General features: G+C 57.2%; 1 protein-coding gene across 6 annotated transcripts; it reads left to right on the forward strand.

Annotated features, from left to right (window-relative positions):
• The first annotated feature begins 335 nt into the window (after positions 1–335).
• On the forward strand, positions 336–14361 carry CELF3 (CUGBP Elav-like family member 3). 6 transcript variants are annotated; one of them, XM_036272477.1, is made up of 14 exons: positions 336–365; positions 1104–1209; positions 2419–2501; positions 7478–7526; positions 7957–8085; positions 8331–8410; positions 9365–9508; positions 9668–9809; positions 9984–10133; positions 10474–10539; positions 10752–10886; positions 11152–11295; positions 11954–12091; positions 13585–14361. In XM_036272477.1, exons 4-13 carry the CDS (start codon positions 7478–7480, stop codon positions 12079–12081), a joined length of 1167 nt encoding a protein of 388 aa, XP_036128370.1. In that variant the 5' UTR covers positions 336–365; positions 1104–1209; positions 2419–2501; the 3' UTR covers positions 12082–12091; positions 13585–14361. The 6 variants fall into 6 exon arrangements, with proteins under 6 accessions (XP_036128370.1, XP_036128365.1, XP_036128368.1 ...); XM_036272472.1 differs by lacking the exon at positions 336–365 and having other exon boundaries at positions 481–1209; XM_036272475.1 differs by lacking the exon at positions 336–365 and having other exon boundaries at positions 481–1209; positions 10755–10886.
• Positions 14362–17615: the final 3254 nt, after the last annotated feature.

The raw sequence follows: 17615 nt of genomic DNA on the forward strand, positions 1-17615 counted from the left end.
CCAGCACCGGGGACAGCTCCAGCCCCCGGAACAATGGACCCCACCTTAGGGCTCCTCTATAAATTCTCCATCTTAGTGCCTTGCCCAACTCGTGACTGGGGAGTAAGCTGGGGGAAGGGTTATTATCAACAGGAACAGCTGCTCTTCTGGGGCGGGAAGGGAGTCAGAGAGGAAGGAGATAGAGAAAGAGGGCGTGGCTCTTGTCTGGATTGTGCGTCCCTCTCCAGGGTAGGGAATTTGTATTCCACCCCTGAGACTGACATCACTGATGTCAGGGGAAAGGAGGTGGGAGTGGGGAGGGGGTGTGGAGGGGGGAGGTTTTTGTTGAGGAGAACGCGGCCGGAGAGCAGAGCTCCGGGACCCAGGTGACCGGGAAAGCAGGCAGCCCCAGAAGCGGGAGCAGCCAGCAGCAGCCCAGGCCCGGGGACCGGGGTGGGGGTGGGAGGGGGGCTGAGGGGAGGATCTGAAGGGGGGCGGCAGGGCAAAAGGGACCCCCGGAGCCCTGCCGCCATCAGAGATCCAGCGTCGGGCATCAGGGATCTTCGGACCCAGCAGAAGGATCAGCCACAGGGGAGGTGTCCTCTCAGGGAAGCCAACAAGAGCTCCACCTGCCCCACATCAGGAGTCCCCTCCCCACCTCCCCCCACCTCCACTGCCGTGCATGCAACCACATCAGGTCCCTAACCCCTCAGCCTCCATCCCCATTGCCCTCAGGCCCTTTCCCCCACCTCTAGCTCTCATCTCAGTTCCCAGTTCCCAGTGCCCCTGATACCACCCTACCCTCCAGGTCTTGGCCAAATCTCTGGGAGGAGATCGTTTGTTTGGGCTATGCCCCCTGGTGGCATGACAGTGCCTGCCTAGACCCTTGACCCCTAGCCTCAACTCCCCAGCCTCCTTTGTGCAAAGAGCTGCCCCTCTGCTCAGCACTGTGGTTGGGGTCCCAAGGGAAAGCCAGCCCCCACCACTTGCCCCTGGTCCCCACCACTTGCCTTCTTGCTGGGCAGCTCCCCCTGGCCTTCAGGCCTCTCCCTGTTCCCCTCGGCCCCTCCTCCTGGGCCGCCCCAATGAAGGAACCGGATGCCATCAAGCTGTTTGTGGGGCAGATCCCGAGGCATCTGGAGGAAAAGGACCTGAAGCCCATCTTTGAACAGTTTGGTCGGATCTTCGAGCTGACTGTCATCAAGGACAAGTACACCGGGCTGCACAAGGGTGAGGGGTCAGGCCAAGCTGGAGAGGCTTTAGGGAGTGGGCTGGGAGGCTGGGGGGAGGGTGGAAGTAGGCTGGAGGGATGGAGTGGCTGCAAAGGGCCTATCTGGAAGGAAAATAGTTTCTGGGCTGGGGAGTGTGACGGAGGAGTTAGAAGAGGACTCAGCTAGGGTGACCAGGGGACCCAGGTGGAGGACTAAGGAGGGCCTCTTTGGGGGAAGAGTTGTCAAGGGGGCCGCAGAGGCATAGATCCTAGAGATGAGGAGGTGATGTCGTGTATGAACGAGAGGAATGGTGGAGGAATAAGAGAGCTGGTTTGGGAGATAAGGAGCCGGGCAGCTGTGTGTGTGTGTATGGGTGTGTGTGCAAGACTGAGAGTTTTAGTACCCTCAGATACTGAGATGGAGGTGAGGACCACAGGATCAGGTGCTCAGCCTGGAAAGAGCAGACATGGACCGGGCAGGGCAGCTCCAGGACGAAGGAGAGGGACCTGGGAAGCAGGATATGAAGGACAGATTGGTGAAGATCTGGGAAGTGTTGGGGACTCAAAAGTTAAGAGCTGGAGGCAGAGAGGATGTGCCTCAGGCCTGTGCAAGTGCTGTGTGGCCAAGCAGGGTCAGGCCCAGTCAGGACTTGGAGAGCTCCAGGCACTGGGGTCACACAAGGGCCACACTGCCTTCCCTCCCATTGGGACTTCCACTGATGCTCTTCCTCTCCCTTTTCCTCTATTCCACTCTCGACCTTCCACCTGCCTCCCAGAGAGTTAGGGAGAGAAGAGGAAATAGGGAAAATGGGAAAAGAGAGGGGTGATGATGACCAAGATGGAGGGAGGTAGAGGCGAAGGAGAAAGAGGAAAGGAGATTAGCTAAGGAAGAGAGGAAACCACACTACATGCACTTAACTGGCAATCACATGCCCCTTCTCCTCCCCCCACATAAAGCCCCATCTCCCAGCAGCCCCAGTGCTCGCCCACTCCCACTGTCACCACCATTTAAGCCTCCCGGCCTCTGGGTCTTAGTTCCAGGCTCATCAGCTCAGAGATCCCCTGGGCAGAATGTTTCCCCCTCTCAGACACTTCCCTACCCCATCAGGCAGAAGATGGCAAGAAGGGATGAGCTTCCCAGACTTCAGTCTCCTTGGGGGGAGCCTTTTAGGGAGGGGAGACCCAGGACTCACCCCCTACTCGGTCTCTCTGCCCCTGCCCCTCCTCAGGATGTGCCTTCCTGACATACTGTGCCCGGGATTCAGCCCTGAAGGCCCAGAGCGCCCTGCACGAACAGAAGACGCTTCCAGGGGTGAGTCCCAGCCTTTCCAAGGCCAGGGGGCTGAGAAGGGCCTTAGCTGGGGCAGGGGGCTCACCACCTTCCCAAGACACTGAGTGTATTTTCCACCTCCTCTCGTAGCAGGAAGTGCCCCTCTCCTCCTGACATCCTTTCTCGAGGTAGATGCATGCACTGCTTCTCACCTGGAGAGAAGCGACTGGCAGAGTAAACGTGACTGCAAGGCAGCCCTGCTTCCCAACCTGTCCGTGGGGCGAGACTTAGAGAGAGGACTAGCTGACTGGAGGCATGAGGAGATGACTTTGGACACTAAGTGTGGGGCAGAGTGAGTGGGAGGCACCCAGTCTCTCTCTAGTGGTTCTGGGGAGGAAGTCTGGCTGTGAGCTGGGGGAGGGGTACCTGCTGCCTGAGATGGGCAGCTGAGGCCTACTGGACTGGCACCTCTTGTTGCTGGCTTCTGAGCTTGAACAGGCTCACCTCATGTCTTCCAAGAAGAGAGGACCAAAGGAACAGGGCCCCAGGCCTCAGGGTGGAGCAGGGCCTGGGAGGGTCCAGGCTGGGAGAGCCGGGGACAAGCACAGGCAGGGGCAGCCATCACGGAGGAGGAGGAGGAGGAGGAGGAGGAGGAGCAGGCCCTACCCCACCAAGTGTGGCTTCGCTCCTGCAAGGTCAGAACTCTTTGTCTGTTCCTCTCAGCCAGCCTTGCGGATTGTCCCAGGCCTGGGCTGGCATGGGGCAGGAATGAAGAATCTCAGACTCCCCGCCCTGCACCCCACCCATTACACAGCCTGGGAAGGACCCATTCACTTTCGCTCTCTATCTGCCTCTGTTGTCACTGGCACAGTGAACCCGAGGAAGTACTTTCTCAGAGCTGGCTCCCTCCACCCTTTCAGCAAACATCTGACTTGTCCCACCTCTGCTCACCCCCACTCCCCACCCCACAGGACATGGAGAGCAGGCTGATTCTCCATCTCTTCCAGGGAAGAAAATAGACAAAACAGATGGGGAAAGAGGGTGGGGAGTCTAGGTAAATTAGAACTGCTCAACCACTCCCAATCCTCCAGGGTCTGTGACACCCCCACTGTGGCCCTCAACCCTGAGTACTACTAGGACAGCAAATCAACAGCCAGCCCCCTGCTGTCACCCAGTATCTGATCCCTGCAGGCAGCCAGGCAGCCCAGAACAGCCATTGCTTGCTGAGTTGAGGTCCATGCATGTGTGTGGGCAGGTTTGGAATCCCAGGAGCATGTGTGTGCATGCACGCACGCATGTGTGGGCAGCCAACAGGCCAGGTGTGTGGATATGGGCTCAAGTATCCCTGGGAGGCCCGGTGCCTATGGCGTCACATTGCAATTTTCTTCTCTCTCCCTGTTCTCTCTGGAGGCGCCTGACAAATCAACAGTTTCACTCCACTGCCGCTTCTCTGTCTTTTCCTGTCATCTCCCCGTCTCTCAAAGCCCCTGGGGAAAGCAGAGAGGAAGGGAAGGGAGAGAGAGGAAAGGAGACTGGAGCTGGGGTATGGGCCCCAGGGCCGGCTGTGCCAGCGGGGGACTGTTCCCCTCCAGCTGCCCACACCGCTCAGGCAGGGCTCTGTCCTGGGTGTGGACAGGCACTGCCTCGCCTTCCCAAGGAGTTCGGCCCTGTGTGGGAGGACAGGGAGGCGGGCACCCCAGTTTGTGATTGTCTGGCCCTGCTCTGAGCTCCCAGGTGCTGCTGACTCCACTGTGGCCCTTGCTCCAGAGGACAGGATGCAGAGGGCCCTGACAGAGCTTGTAGGAGGAAATGAGGGGTTCTGTCCTCCACGAGGGACCCCATGTTGGAGCTTGGGGAGCAGACATCTATGGCGTCACATTGCAATTTTCTAGGGCTAGTCTAGGGAGCAGATATCTGTGACCAAGCTCTTCCTGACCCTTTGTTTCTCAAGGTCTTTTCTCTGCCACCAGCCATCCTGGCAGCATTGTTTATCCTCAGACAGTGGTTGCGTGTGTGTGTGCACATAGTGTGCCCACTCTTGCACAATTGTGTGAGGAAGTCCTTCCTGCTGTCTAATCCACATGCCTTCCCAATGCAAGTTCTTTTTTAATGGGTCCATGTAGCCGTCTCTCCTTTCTCCCCATCGTGGTCACTCCGGAATCTGGAAGCTGCCACCATTTGGGGTGATGCTTTGGGTTGCCCAAGGGAAGAATGGGTTGGGCCTATGACTGTGGGGCCCCATTTCCTTTTCTCTCCCCCAAGGGTACCCAGGAGTGGCTCTGCCACAGGCCCCTGGATTCTTCCTGTGAGCAGGGTGTGACCTCCTGGAGGTGACAGTATGAGGGACTCCCTCTGGCCTGCCCTTCCCCTCTACTTGGGCCAAAATCCCACTCTGGGGACATGGGCAGTAGACTCTGGTCCCATGGAAAGGACCTGTGTGTCATCTGGGACACCGGGTGCAAGTCTGGAGCCAGGAGTGACAGGGTACTAGGCCTGAGCCCTCAGGAGACAGGTGAGATCTTCTTGAAAGTGGTGGGGTCTTTGCTGTTGGTAGAAGAACAAGGGCTTACAAGTGACCATGTGGGTGAGGGGTTCTCAGTCATACTTGGTTAGGGTATAAATAGCCCCCTTCTTCTTTGAGAGGCCCTCAGGGAGGGCTTATCACCTGGAGAGTGGTAGCTAGGGAAGAGAGGCACCCAGTGCTGGGTTGCTAGGTAAACAAGGCCCAGCTGGACTCAGGGGAGGGGGCAGGTGTGCCTGAGCTGAGCTAACAAAGACTAGCTTTCCCACAGGAAGTGCCAGGCCAAGAGGAGGAGGCTGGCAATGGGGCATGGGGGCCACCAAGGGAGGTTGTCTGGGAGGGAGTGTGGGGGAACCTTTGTCAGTGTGGTCTGTGCTGTGGTCTGTACACTGGTGTGTACCTTTGTGTGAATCCATATCAGCTGTGGATATTTACTAATGTGCTATTTTTGTGCCTGGGAGCCTGTGCAGGGAGGGAAGTCATCCTTTCTCTCTGGCCCCCAGGTTCCCCACCCCCAACTAGAACAGCAAATCCCAGGGGCCTGTTGGGAAGGGGTCAGTGACAAGCATGAGAGAATTCCCCAACACTAGGACCCTGGCTCTGGTTCGAGTGTGTGTGTGTGTGTGTGTGTGTGTCTGAGGGGCCTGTGAGGGGACTTCCTGATTGCTTGGGCAACAGTACAGGACAGGAAGAGGGTGAAAGACCAGGAGCCTGAGCTGACCCCACTCCTTGCTACATAAACAGGCACAAACACACAAACACACTCCTGAAGAGATTGAACCTCAGATGGGATAATCCCAGATTGGTGGAGGATAAAGCTGGAAGAGATTGGCCCGAGGATTTGTGCGACCCCCTCCCCAACCAGCTGCTCTGAGAGCCTGGGATGCAACAGTCAGGGCAGGACTATCATTTGAGGGGGGGCTTAGATCTGATCGAGGGCTGGGAATCCCTCAGCAGCAGGGCCCAGCCATACTGGCATAATGTGATACCTGGGAAGAAGGTCCAGTGTGGGGTGGGGGAACTATCATGTCTGCCCTTCTCTGTTAAGTGATGACACACAGTTCTCTGGGCTGGAATACTAGAGCCGAGGGAACTGGCCCAAGACCGGCTGACCCGGCTGTTTTACAGATGAGGAAGCTGAGGCCCAGAGGAGAGAAATGACTTGTCCAAGTTCACCCTGCTGTTGAGTGGCAGGGTCAGTCCTCCGAATCCAGTGCCTCCCCTGAGGGTACCTTTAGCCCCACTCTCAGAATGTAGATGAATAGTTTCTTTTGTTAACTTGTTTTGTTCACTGGAACTAGGACTGCCCTGCCATCAGATGAGTGGGGTGACCAGGTGTGGCCCCACTGGTCAAAGTCCTTAATAGCAAAATATTTTCAGACACGGAAGACTGAGTCCTTCCCTCCCTCTCCAGTTCCTAAGATGTTCCCCATCCTGCATAAGGAAATCAACCTGCAGGAGTCATTCCCAAGTCCTCTCGCCAGACAAGAACATGGAGAGTGGAACTGGGGATGTCTGCATTTCCACTGAAGGCTGAACAAAAGGGAGATGCTGCAGTAGGGGAGAGGGGAGAGCTCTGGAGGACTTCCGGGCACAGGGAGAATCTTGAAAGAGCACGGGACAGCAATCCTCCTTCAGAGCTGTCTCAGCTGTGAGACACCAAGGATTTGATCTGGAGGAGGAAGGTAGAAGGGACAGTATGGCCCCAGCAGGCCCAGCTCAGCATGCCTCCCTCCAGGAAGCCCTTCTGTGCCCATCCCCCACCTCCCAGCCCCCACCAAATCCTCCACCCCCAGCATACCCTGTTCCCACCCCCCTCCCCACTCCTTCTGCGGGTGTGCGGAGCAGCAGAAGTGATGACGTCACCATGGTCGCCAGGGCGACGGGGACGGATAAATCAGGCTGAGTGGGCGGTTGCCATGGCGCGCATTCTCCCGTTGCCACGGAGACTGGGCATCTGCTCCCTTTGTGCAGCCAGAATGCCTTCCCCCTGGGGTCAAGAGGTGTAGAGAGGCAGACACTCCTCTAGGGGTCAGAGGAAGTTGGGGCATCTGTGGGGTCTCTCTCACTCTAGAGTTTTCTTTGGGGCTTCTTGATGGGTGGCCTCTGTTGCGCCTACTGTGTAGAATTGAGGCAGCGCTTGTTGAATAGCCCACTGGTTGGGCTCTATCTCAGGACTCAGGTCCTATGGGCAGCCCCATTCTTCCCCGAAGGAGAGTAGCACCTGTCCCTGGCCAAGTCGTCTGGGGCTCTACCTGTGCCCCATGAGCATCCTCCTCTACATCCTCTCCTTCCATGGCCTCTAATCCCCTCTGGTCCTAATCCTGAACAAGATTAGGCCCCATCCCTTCCTTCCCACTAGCAATTCAGAAGGCTGGGGAAATCTCCAGGGCCTGGGATTTACTCCCTCTTGCCTCCCTGCAGGTCCTGGCCTAGGGAGTGCTCTTAGGGTGTTCGGAGGAGATCCCCAGCAGTTACCTTCTCTTCTCTCCTTTAGATGAACAGGCCAATCCAGGTCAAGCCAGCCGACAGCGAGAGCCGAGGAGGTAGGTTCTATACCTTTGGACTCAGTCCCTTCCCCTCAACTCGCAAGCTCAGGGCTTGGAGTAGCTGTGGGACCGCCTCTCTTGAGGACCAAAGTCAGAATCATGAAAGGTTCCCAGTCAAGGTTGGCGTGGGAGTTGGTGTGGACAGGGGATGTGATTCAGCCCATCATAGAGATGGCAAAACTGAGGCCCATGGTGAAATGCAAGTCCTTCAGAGCTGGGATGAGCCCTCTATGTAAATGTACCCATTCCTCAACCATCGCCCCTTTCACACACAAAGGCCATTGGTCCCCAGGGTGAGGGGAGTATCTGGCCTCCAGGGAAGAGATGAAGGTCAAGGGCAGGGTCCTTGCCTGCCCCAAACTGGGACAGAGCTGAAGGCAGCCTGGAGGCCCTGAACATGCCCCTCCTCCTGTGACCTATCCCCCAGAAGACCGGAAGCTCTTTGTGGGGATGCTAGGGAAGCAGCAGACAGATGAGGACGTCCGGAAGATGTTCGAGCCTTTTGGGACCATAGATGAGTGCACTGTGCTGCGGGGGCCAGATGGCACCAGCAAAGGTAGCCCGTGCCATCCGCCCCCTGCACGCCCGGCCTCGCCTGTGCCATCCGCCCCCCGCACGCCCGGCCTCTCCCGTGCCATCTGCCCCCCGCATGCCCGGCCTCGCCCGTGCCATCCGCCCCCACACCCGGCCTTACAGGGGGCCCTCAGCCTCCTGCCCCTGCCCTCTGGTGTGTTAGGCAGCGGGGCTGTGGGGCCTCAGAGGTGGGCACTCACCCTTTCCTCCTCCCCTTGAACTCTCTAGGCTGTGCCTTCGTGAAGTTCCAGACCCACTCGGAGGCCCAGGCAGCCATCAACACGCTTCACAGCAGCCGGACCCTGCCGGTGAGCCCCGCGCGCCCTCAGGCCTCTCCAGCCCTGGCTCAGAGGGGCCAGGCCATTCCCGACAGGCTCTTTGACTTTATTCAGAAAGAACTGTCTGGCAGAAGAATCGAATTCTTAGGGATACCTTCACATTTAGGATATCTCCCTACCTTTTGTCCCGTCCCTCATCTTCAGCCCAATGCCCTCACCCTCCTGTCCTATCTCCACCTCTCAGCCCTCTTCTCAGCTCCCACCTCTGCTCCACCTTCCCACCCCCCACCCCCTCGCCCGCTGGACATCGGGACACTGCTTAGAGGCCCCACAAGCCCTCTGCACACTTATTTCGCTCCCCCACCCATGAGCAGTGGGCAGGGTGCAGAGCAAACATCTGAACCACAGCTGGCTGGCTCCATGGCGGCGCACCCGCTAGCCGAGGCTCTGCAGCAGGGGTTCAGCCGGCTCTTACAAGGGACTTGCAGCGTGGGGCAGGGAAGTGCATTCCAGACTCTGGGCTCTACCACCGTCCTTGCAAATGTTCCAGTTTGGTTTTTATTTGGTGCAAGCTGGTATTAAAATGTGAGGCTGCATCCCTGAGCCTGAGGACCAGGGTGTGGGGTGGGACTAGAGGTAAGGGGTGGGGCAGCAGCGAGGCTGGACCAGCCTGAGATTAAGCACTCTCTGCAGCTGATCCACTCCAGGGAGGATTTCGGCTCCAAATCCTCATAGAGGAGCCAGGGGTGCCCTCTGCGTCCTTCCCTGTCCAAGCACCTGCCCTCACATCCTCGGCTTTCTCTTGTCTCTTGCACTTGCTGGCCCAGGGAGAGGGTGGGAGGAAAGTGTGCCCGTTTGACAGGCACACTGGCGGCTGCTTTCTCAGTGGCCACGCCACGAGCGGTGGAACCGAGCCAGGTCCCGAGAGCTCTGGGGGAGAGAAACCGCGTCTGCCCCTCTGACCACATGTGGGGCCTTGCCCAGGGTGCCTCGTCCAGCCTGGTGGTGAAGTTCGCTGACACAGAGAAGGAGCGAGGTCTCCGCCGAATGCAGCAGGTGGCCACCCAGCTGGGCATGTTCAGCCCCATCGCCCTCCAGTTTGGAGCCTACAGCGCCTACACCCAGGCCGTGAGCACAGCCCCCTGGTGCTGGCCTGGCCGGCCCACCCCTCTCCCCCTGGCCACCCATGTGCTGCCCCCACCCTCCCAATGCCAAGACCCAGGGTTGGAGGGGAGCCAGGCCAGGTCGCCGGGCCTCGCCCCACACTCCGCTCTCCCCTGCCCCCAGCTGATGCAGCAGCAGGCGGCCCTGGTGGCGGCTCACAGTGCCTACCTCAGCCCCATGGCCACCATGGCTGCCGTGCAGATGCAACACATGGCCGCCATCAATGCCAATGGCCTCATCGCCACCCCCATCACCCCATCCTCAGGTAAGTTCTAGGCAGGGCTGGGCTGGCAGAATGGGGCAGGTGAGGGGAGCCGAGGGGTTCAGGGGTCAGGAAGTAGCCTGTGTCCTCCCCTCTGCCTGCAGACTTGCTGACTGGTTCCCTGCATTTGTGTGTGTTGGCTTCTCTGCTCTGTCTTTGTCGCTTTCTCCTCCCCAGGAACCAGCACCCCTCCTGCCATCGCTGCCACGCCTGTCTCAGCAATTCCCGCTGCCCTGGGCGTCAACGGCTACAGCCCGGTGCCCACCCAGCCCACGGGGCAGCCTGCCCCTGATGCTCTGTATCCCAACGGGGTTCATCCTTACCCAGGTGGGGGTCTCTGCTGCACACCCCTCTCCCAGCAACCCTCCAGCCACATGCCCCTCGCCGGCAGCTGTGACACACCTCCCGTCTCCAGGCTTGGGGCTCTAAGGACTTCTCCTGCTCGGTCATCCTGGGCAGGGATGTTTCTTCCTGTTCTCAGCCAGGGAAACTGAGGCACAGAGAGGCAAAGGGACTTGTCCAGGGTCGCACAGCCAGTCAGACTCCAGTCTTGCTAATGCCGGGCTCTGTGCATGTCCGCCCTCTCATTTTGTACCGGAGCCCCTGAGGCTCCCTCCCTACCTGCCGAGCTCTGCTCTGCTCTCACGGTTGGTGCTGCTCTCCCCAGCCCAGAGCCCCGCGGCCCCTGTGGACCCCCTGCAGCAGGCCTACGCAGGGATGCAGCACTACACAGGTGAGGAGCCCCGCCAGGCCTGGCCCGGGTGGGAGGGATGGCAACACAGCAAGAGGCTCAGAAGCTGGGTGTGGGGCAGCTCCATCTCTGACACCTCTCAGCCCTGCCAACTCCATTGCCAGGGCCAGAGGCCAGGGAGATAGGGCTGGTGGGGAGGGCCGGGGCCAGGGGCATCTCCGGAACCCCAGTAGCTCTCTGTCTCCTCACCCCAGCAGCCTACCCAGCAGCCTACAGCCTGGTTGCACCTGCGTTCCCGCAGCCTCCTGCCCTGGTCACCCAGCAGCCCCCACCTCCCCCCCAGCAGCAGCAGCAGCCACAGCAGCAGCAGCAGCAGCAGCAACGGGAAGGTGCGGCCTGGGAGGCCCAGCTGAGAGCCTTTGGAGTTAGGAGCACCCTTGTCGTGGGCTCGGACTCCCTCGTGCCTGGTCCAAGCTCAGCTTTGGTCCCATGGGTGGGAAGACAGGTAGTGGGGTTGAGGTGGCTGGCACCCTGGCCCACATGTTGAGGGCCAGGATTGGGGGGACCTCTCAGAACCTGCTCTCCCCAGGTCTTTGCTCTTTGAGTCTGTCCCTCAGTCACCAAGCTCTTCCTTGTGTCCCTTTTGCCACCCAGGCCCTGATGGCTGCAACATCTTCATCTACCACTTGCCCCAGGAGTTCACCGACTCAGAGATCCTCCAGATGTTCGTCCCATTTGGCCATGTCATCTCAGCCAAAGTCTTTGTCGACCGGGCCACCAATCAGAGCAAGTGTTTTGGTAAGAATATGATGACCTAAAAGATAATATATGGCACATTTTTGCCAAATGAGGACAAGGTCTGATACATTTGAAGGCACTTATGGTTGCAATGGGCCCAATATTTGGAATTCAGATTGTCCAGGAGTCCCCTCCAAAAACACTTTTTTACACATCCAACATCCCACGGCAGCTGCTGCCAGGCCCATCTCTTCTCCAGAAAACCGCAGGTCCGCCCTCTCCCCTTAGAACTGTTGCTCCACGCCCCACAAGGTCTAGCCGAGGCTCTGGGAGGGGATGGTTGGCTTCCAAAAGGAAGGCTGAGCGAGCTGGGTTCAGTTGCCTGCAGGTCCTTGTCTGCAAGGCGGCTTGAGGGGAGAAAGGGGACGTTCTTGTTCTCCCTGCTTCAGAAGTCACTGAGGGTCTGGGAGTGGTGTTGTCAGCAGGCGGTTCAGAGTCAGGCAGAGGAAGGGGCTGCCCCTCAAGGAACGCCGAGAAGAAATGTCCCATGTGGGAGGGTGGCTGGGGCACAGTCACTCACTCAACCTGTCAATCAAGGACTACTGACTGCATGCCTGCTGTGTGCCGGGCAGTCTTTGGGCCTTTGGAGGACCTGCAGGCAGCAGGGTGGTGGAGAGTGAGGTGGGGCTAGGCCGGCCTCATGCCCCTCTCACCTCAGGCTTTGTGAGTTTCGACAATCCAGCCAGCGCCCAGGCTGCCATCCAGGCTATGAACGGTTTCCAGATTGGCATGAAGCGCCTCAAAGTCCAGTTAAAGCGGCCTAAGGATGCCAACCGGCCCTACTGAGGGCCCCCAGGTGGGTCCTGTTCCTATCCTGTGACCTCTCCAGCCCCACACACCGCAGCCAGGGCCCTCGCTCAGACTGCCTTCACCCTCTCTTCCACCAGCCTCAGGGATGCTCTGACGCTGGTGGTTTTTCAGTCATCCAAGTCTCACCAATTCCACACACACGCAAACACACACGTGCACACACGCACAGAAGGACCCCAGAGAGCGCCAAGTCTTTATATATCTGTGTGCACTCCCCAGGCCTTCCCCGATGTCTGGTCTCGTTTGTCTGGTCAGCGTCCATGTGTCTGTGTGTGTCTCTCTCTCTGGTTTTCCTTTGGGTTGGAGTGGAATTGCAGGAGTAGGGTTTGAGGATGAAGAGGGCTGGTTTAGGGTACTGGAGGGTCATAGAATCACTGGCTCCTGGAATATCTATTGAGAAGTAGGGACGTCAGGCCCTCGGTGCCCTGGACGCCGGGTGATTTCTTCCGTGGCAGTGCACCCATGGGACCGTAGAGTGCACAGAACAGATGGGGGGGTCCCAGCCTCCGGCCTCGGGGGCAGTATTCGGTTCAGGCAGAGGAGCTGAAATGCTGGACCGCGGTGAGTCTCACCGAACAGGTCCCCTCCACTCCATCGCCCTCCACCACCTCCACCTCATGGCCCAGAGCTATGAGCTTTGGTTACTTTCATGTTGTTTAATCTCCTTTGGACCAAACCCTCGAAAAAATACAACCCAAGAACAATACCCACATTTTCTGTTTCTCCCCCTTTCCCCCCAATTCTGGCTGCTTAACTCCCCCCACCCTGGGGGCCCCCAGCCCAGGGCCCGTGTCCATTGTCGGCCGAAGCCCCCATCCCCGGACCCCTGCTCCGGGCCCCTGTAAGTTGCATGGAACGAGCGTGTTGTCTTTGGAGCCAATTGTTTGTTATTTGGGGAGGGGGCCGCGGAGGGAAGCGCCCCCCAGCCCAGGGTCAGGGCCGGGGGCAGCTCGCGGGATGTGCTTGGTTAACAGTGGTTGGTGACTGTGGTCTGTGCTCTGTGCATTTCTCTCTGGCTTTCTCCGTTCCTTTCTGGAAAGGAATGAGAGCACGGGCCCTGGGCTCTCCCCAGCCTGCTCTGCCCTCCCGTTAGCAGATGCCCTCTGCTCTCTCCTCAGGTGTCTGCCCCAACATGGCACCCTGCTCCTCCTTCCCGAGTTATCTCTGCCTGCCTGTTTGCTGTCTCATTTCTTTGCCTCTCTCCCCCTCTAGTCCCTGTCTCTGTATCTTCTGGTCTTTCTTTTTCTCATGGGCTGTTTGAATATTTCCTTCCTAATATCTTTGGTTTCTTGAATCATCTGCCCTCCCTCCCATCTCCTCCATCCCTGCCCCTTGTCCAATGGCTGGGGGGCCGGATGGTTCAGTTTGGACTGAGGCCTTTCTGGTGACCTGCCTTCCTCAGCCCCCTCCCCCGAAGCCCGTGACCTGCACTGGCTGCTGTCTTCCCCATGGCTTCACCTGTGTTTCCTTCCTTCACAGGTCTGGAGACACCACAGGAAGGGGCTCCTCACCCCCTCCCCACGCCTGGCCCTAGCCCTCTCTGCACATCTGCTCTGGGCCTCGACTGGGCTCTGGGGCAAAAGCTGCTTCATGGTTCTTGGGGCACAGGACACCGGCCCATTCCCGCCACCCTGCCCCTCCTCGAGGGCCTGTTTCCTCCCAGGTGCCCTTTTGGCCTTTGTGAGGGAGCGAGGAACAGGCTTGAAGGCTCTGGGGTATCTGCCTTCTGTTTGGGGCTCCTGTGATGGGCCTTCCGTGCCCAGCCTTCCCACTTGCCTCCGGCCAGTGGGCCTGTCCTGCCTGTGCAGCCCGGGAGGGCAGCGGGGCCTCCCATGTGCTCCTCGCCCCCTGCTCCCAGCCTCTTCCCCACAGTAGGGGTTTCTCAGAAGCTGGTTCTCATGCTCCCTGCCACCCTCAGCTAGAGGTAGGATATCCCTGAACCCTGGGTTCCCAGCCCTAAAACTCACTGCCTCCCCTAAGGGCCCCCCCTCTAAGGAGGGTGTGGGGGAGCCCTGAGGGCTGCCTCTCCGCCAGTCAGCCACAGAGACCCTCCTCCTCTCACGAGGAAAGACCTCCCCAAACCCCTAAAAATGTTTACAGTCTTTGCTGGTCCCTCCGTGTAAATACCACCACCAGCTGTGCGTTACCCAGCCGGCCTGGCCGGACGCTGCCATCTCTCTTCTGGGAGTTTAGACAATGTTTCCCCCGGATTTCTTCTCTCTTGATTTCTCCCTTTGCTTTGGGGGGTAATTGGGTATTTGGGAGGAGGGGTGTGGGGAGGGATACAGGGGTTTATTACCTGGTCATTTTCTTTAGGAAGAGGTTTTAGGGAAAAGCAGCGGGGTGGGGGTGGGAGTGGTTTGGGGAGACTGGGAGTCAGTTTCAGACACTTCTCTATGCTTAACTTATTTATTTATTGCATTTTACTTTTAAAGAGTTCGTCTTTTCTGTCTAAATAAAGAAAAAAGTTTAAAAGCATCAAATAAGAGTCCTGGGAGGCCGAGGGTAGGGTCTGTGCACGTTGGGGAGGAGGAGGGAAGTGAGGAGAGAGAGGCTTGGGAGGGAACTGTCGGGAAGGGCCAGCCCTTGCTGTGAGCAGTGTCCAGGCCGGCGTGGCTTCGCGACCCCCGCTTCTGTGGGGCTCAGTTCCGCGGGGCTCTGCACAGCTGGGCCCCGCCCCGAGGGAAGAAAGCAGGTCAGCAGGCCTCTTCTGTATCCAGCCGTGTACCTCCTCGGGCTCACATCCTGACCTGCCCTGAACTGGCCAGTGGGCAGACAGGTGCCACCACCATGACCAGAATTCACTCTTTATGTGTATCTCCTCATTCAGCCTCCCATCAACCCTGTGAGGCAGGAAATGATTTTACACAGAGACATGGAGGCTTTGGAGGGTCATCAACCTACCCAGACTCACAAAGTTGCAGGGGTTAAACCCAGTTTGTCAAGCCCCCAGGCCCATGATGCTCTCCTCTCACAGGTTCAACAACCTGTCCTTTGACCTGAGGCAAAGATCCTAAGAAGCACCAAGCAGACGGCAGCAGTGACCCCATCAAGCAGAAGGTGGGCTGTATGAGCCCTAAGGTCCCTCCAGCTCCTAGATTCTTCTGTGAATGCTTTAGGGCTGGGCGCAGGGAGCTCACACAGCTGGAGTCTCTCTGACTTCATGGCACACGGGACATTTGTTTCTAGGCAGCTGCCTGCTGCCCACCCTCATTATGCCCCTGCTTAGAAACTTGCTCACCTTCTCGCTGCCGTGCGGCCTCAGGCCAGAGCTGTCCTGTGACAGGACAAGTGAATCCCTGTAACTCACCCCCACCTCAGCCCACACTTTGGCCTTCTCTTAAAAAAACTGCCCTGAACTAAGAATAGTTCAAAAGAGAAGCAATATGTGAAGTACTATAGAAACGTTATCTGTGGACACTGTTTTAGGAGTAGTCTCTTGGATTGGTAGAGATCAGAGGTGGGATCTTACTTGGAAGGAAGAGAATCCATATAGACACAGCATCTGAAATCTTAATAGAGGTAGAGGGTCCGCGTGCGTGTGCGTGTGTGTGTGTGTGTGTGTGTGTGTGGTCAGAGACGGGAAGAGAGTGTAAAGACAGCAGGAGCTGGTATCAACATTATGAATTTTCCCTTCGCCACCAGTTCTGGGTCAGGACAGAACGACGGAAGAGGGGGTTTTAGCCCAAAGGGTATCTCCCAGAGTGATTTACCGGGACACAAGGGGTGGCACGTAACAGGACTGGTAAGTTTCTTCCCTCCTGGCATTCTCCCAGGTCTCAGGCAGCCGACACAAACACTGAAGACTGACTACATTTACTGTATCACTGCTCAGTAGCCGAGTCCCCTCCCACAAGGCTGTTGCCAGATTTTCTCCAGAGAAGCAGTAGATAATTAAGGTTGAATGATGGGGATGAAGGAGACACAGCGGAGTCTTTTTGGAGGAAACAAAACAACTTTTGGGCAGGGATTCTCTAGGTCCTTCGACAGCAAAAACGTAGGAAGCCATCTGAGACAGAAAAGGAGGCTCCTAACTTGTTTCTTGTATCAACAGACTTTTCAGGCCTAATGGCTTCAAATAGTAGAAAGGGTTTACAGGAGGGACAGTTCTGCTAGCTACCGAAGTTCACTTAACATCTCTTCTGAGCAGGAGAGACCTCGGTAATAAAACGGGACAGCAGCACAAATAGGAACGGGAACAACAGGGTGACCTCACTTCAGACCAAGCCAAAGGACTCAGACCAGCTCCTTCTGCAATGACCAAGGTGCTGCTCCAATGTAAACGGCAGCACTAAGAGGGAAGGAAAACACCTTCTCCAGGCAGAGGACTGGAGCCAACAGGTTAACAGCAGGGATGGGAGAAGCTTTCCAGTTACAGGAAGGAAAAGATACCTAGAAAAACACCCCTAGTCAGGGGGACTACAGCGATGAGAATGTGTGTGGGAGTTCTGGATAATTCTTTCCATGCATTCCCATCCCATCTAGTTTTAGCTCCCCTGAAATGTGCAAACGTCATGCAAGGGGTCCCATTTCCTCCCAGTCTATCCCCTGCGGTAGCTTGAGAGCCCCAGCCTCTGCCTTTCAGGATTTGCCTTCTAATTCTGCTAAAATTCCAAAGCCTTTCTTTCGCAGCCTTGGCTGGTGTCTGTGAAGGAAGGACTCTCCACCCACGGCCAGCCTCTCTCTCCTCCGTATCTGAGAAATGCAGAGCCCTGATGAAAGTTCCTGGTTCTCAGAAGATTCTCCTTCTCTGGCATTTTTTGGTCAATTTCCCTCAGTCAGCTTCCTCCCCATAAATGGGGTTCCCTTCCAATATGCTGCATCCTCTCATTTGCTGGATGAAAATGTCTCACCTAGTTTTTCTCCTGAACTCAGTTCTGCGCACCCTCCTCCCTCAGACCCCTCACTAGTAAGCAGCACCACTATGTACCCACACTTTGATTACACCCTCTCTCTCTCATCTCCGGTCCAATCCAAGTGCAAAGTACTGCTTCTCCCTCTAAAACACTGTCGATATACTCAGTCTCTCCATCTCCACTGTCATCAACACTGTCCCGGTCACCCTCACCCCGAGAGGCCTGCAGTGTCATCTTCCTGTTCCCCTCCTGCTCTCCTACCGCCTGTTCTCCACGGAACCAGTGATCTACACACGCACTCACAGCTATTTAGTGAGTGCCTACTCCGCCTCGTTCACCCCAAACAGTGCCCAGAACATCAGAGGTGCTCAGCACATAGGAACTATCTAGTTCTCATCTGGCGTAAATCACATTATGGACGGATTAGGTCGAAAGCTAAAATATTTTCTCCCCTGAAGTTTCAATTCTTAAATATTTCTATTTTCTTGTCACCTAGACATGAAACCTTGAGAGTTTTTCAGTCCTTGCACGTATGTTGTCATTAAGTCACAGAAGATTTAACTTCCATAATTTTTCCTATCCATCTCCCCCTTCCAATGACCACTGCCTCCACTCAGTTAACTAATCACAGCAGCCTCTTCATTGATTTTCTGT

This window comes from Molossus molossus, unplaced genomic scaffold, assembly GCF_014108415.1.
Source record: "Molossus molossus isolate mMolMol1 unplaced genomic scaffold, mMolMol1.p scaffold_m16_p_20, whole genome shotgun sequence".
Taxonomy (NCBI): domain Eukaryota; kingdom Metazoa; phylum Chordata; class Mammalia; order Chiroptera; family Molossidae; genus Molossus; species Molossus molossus.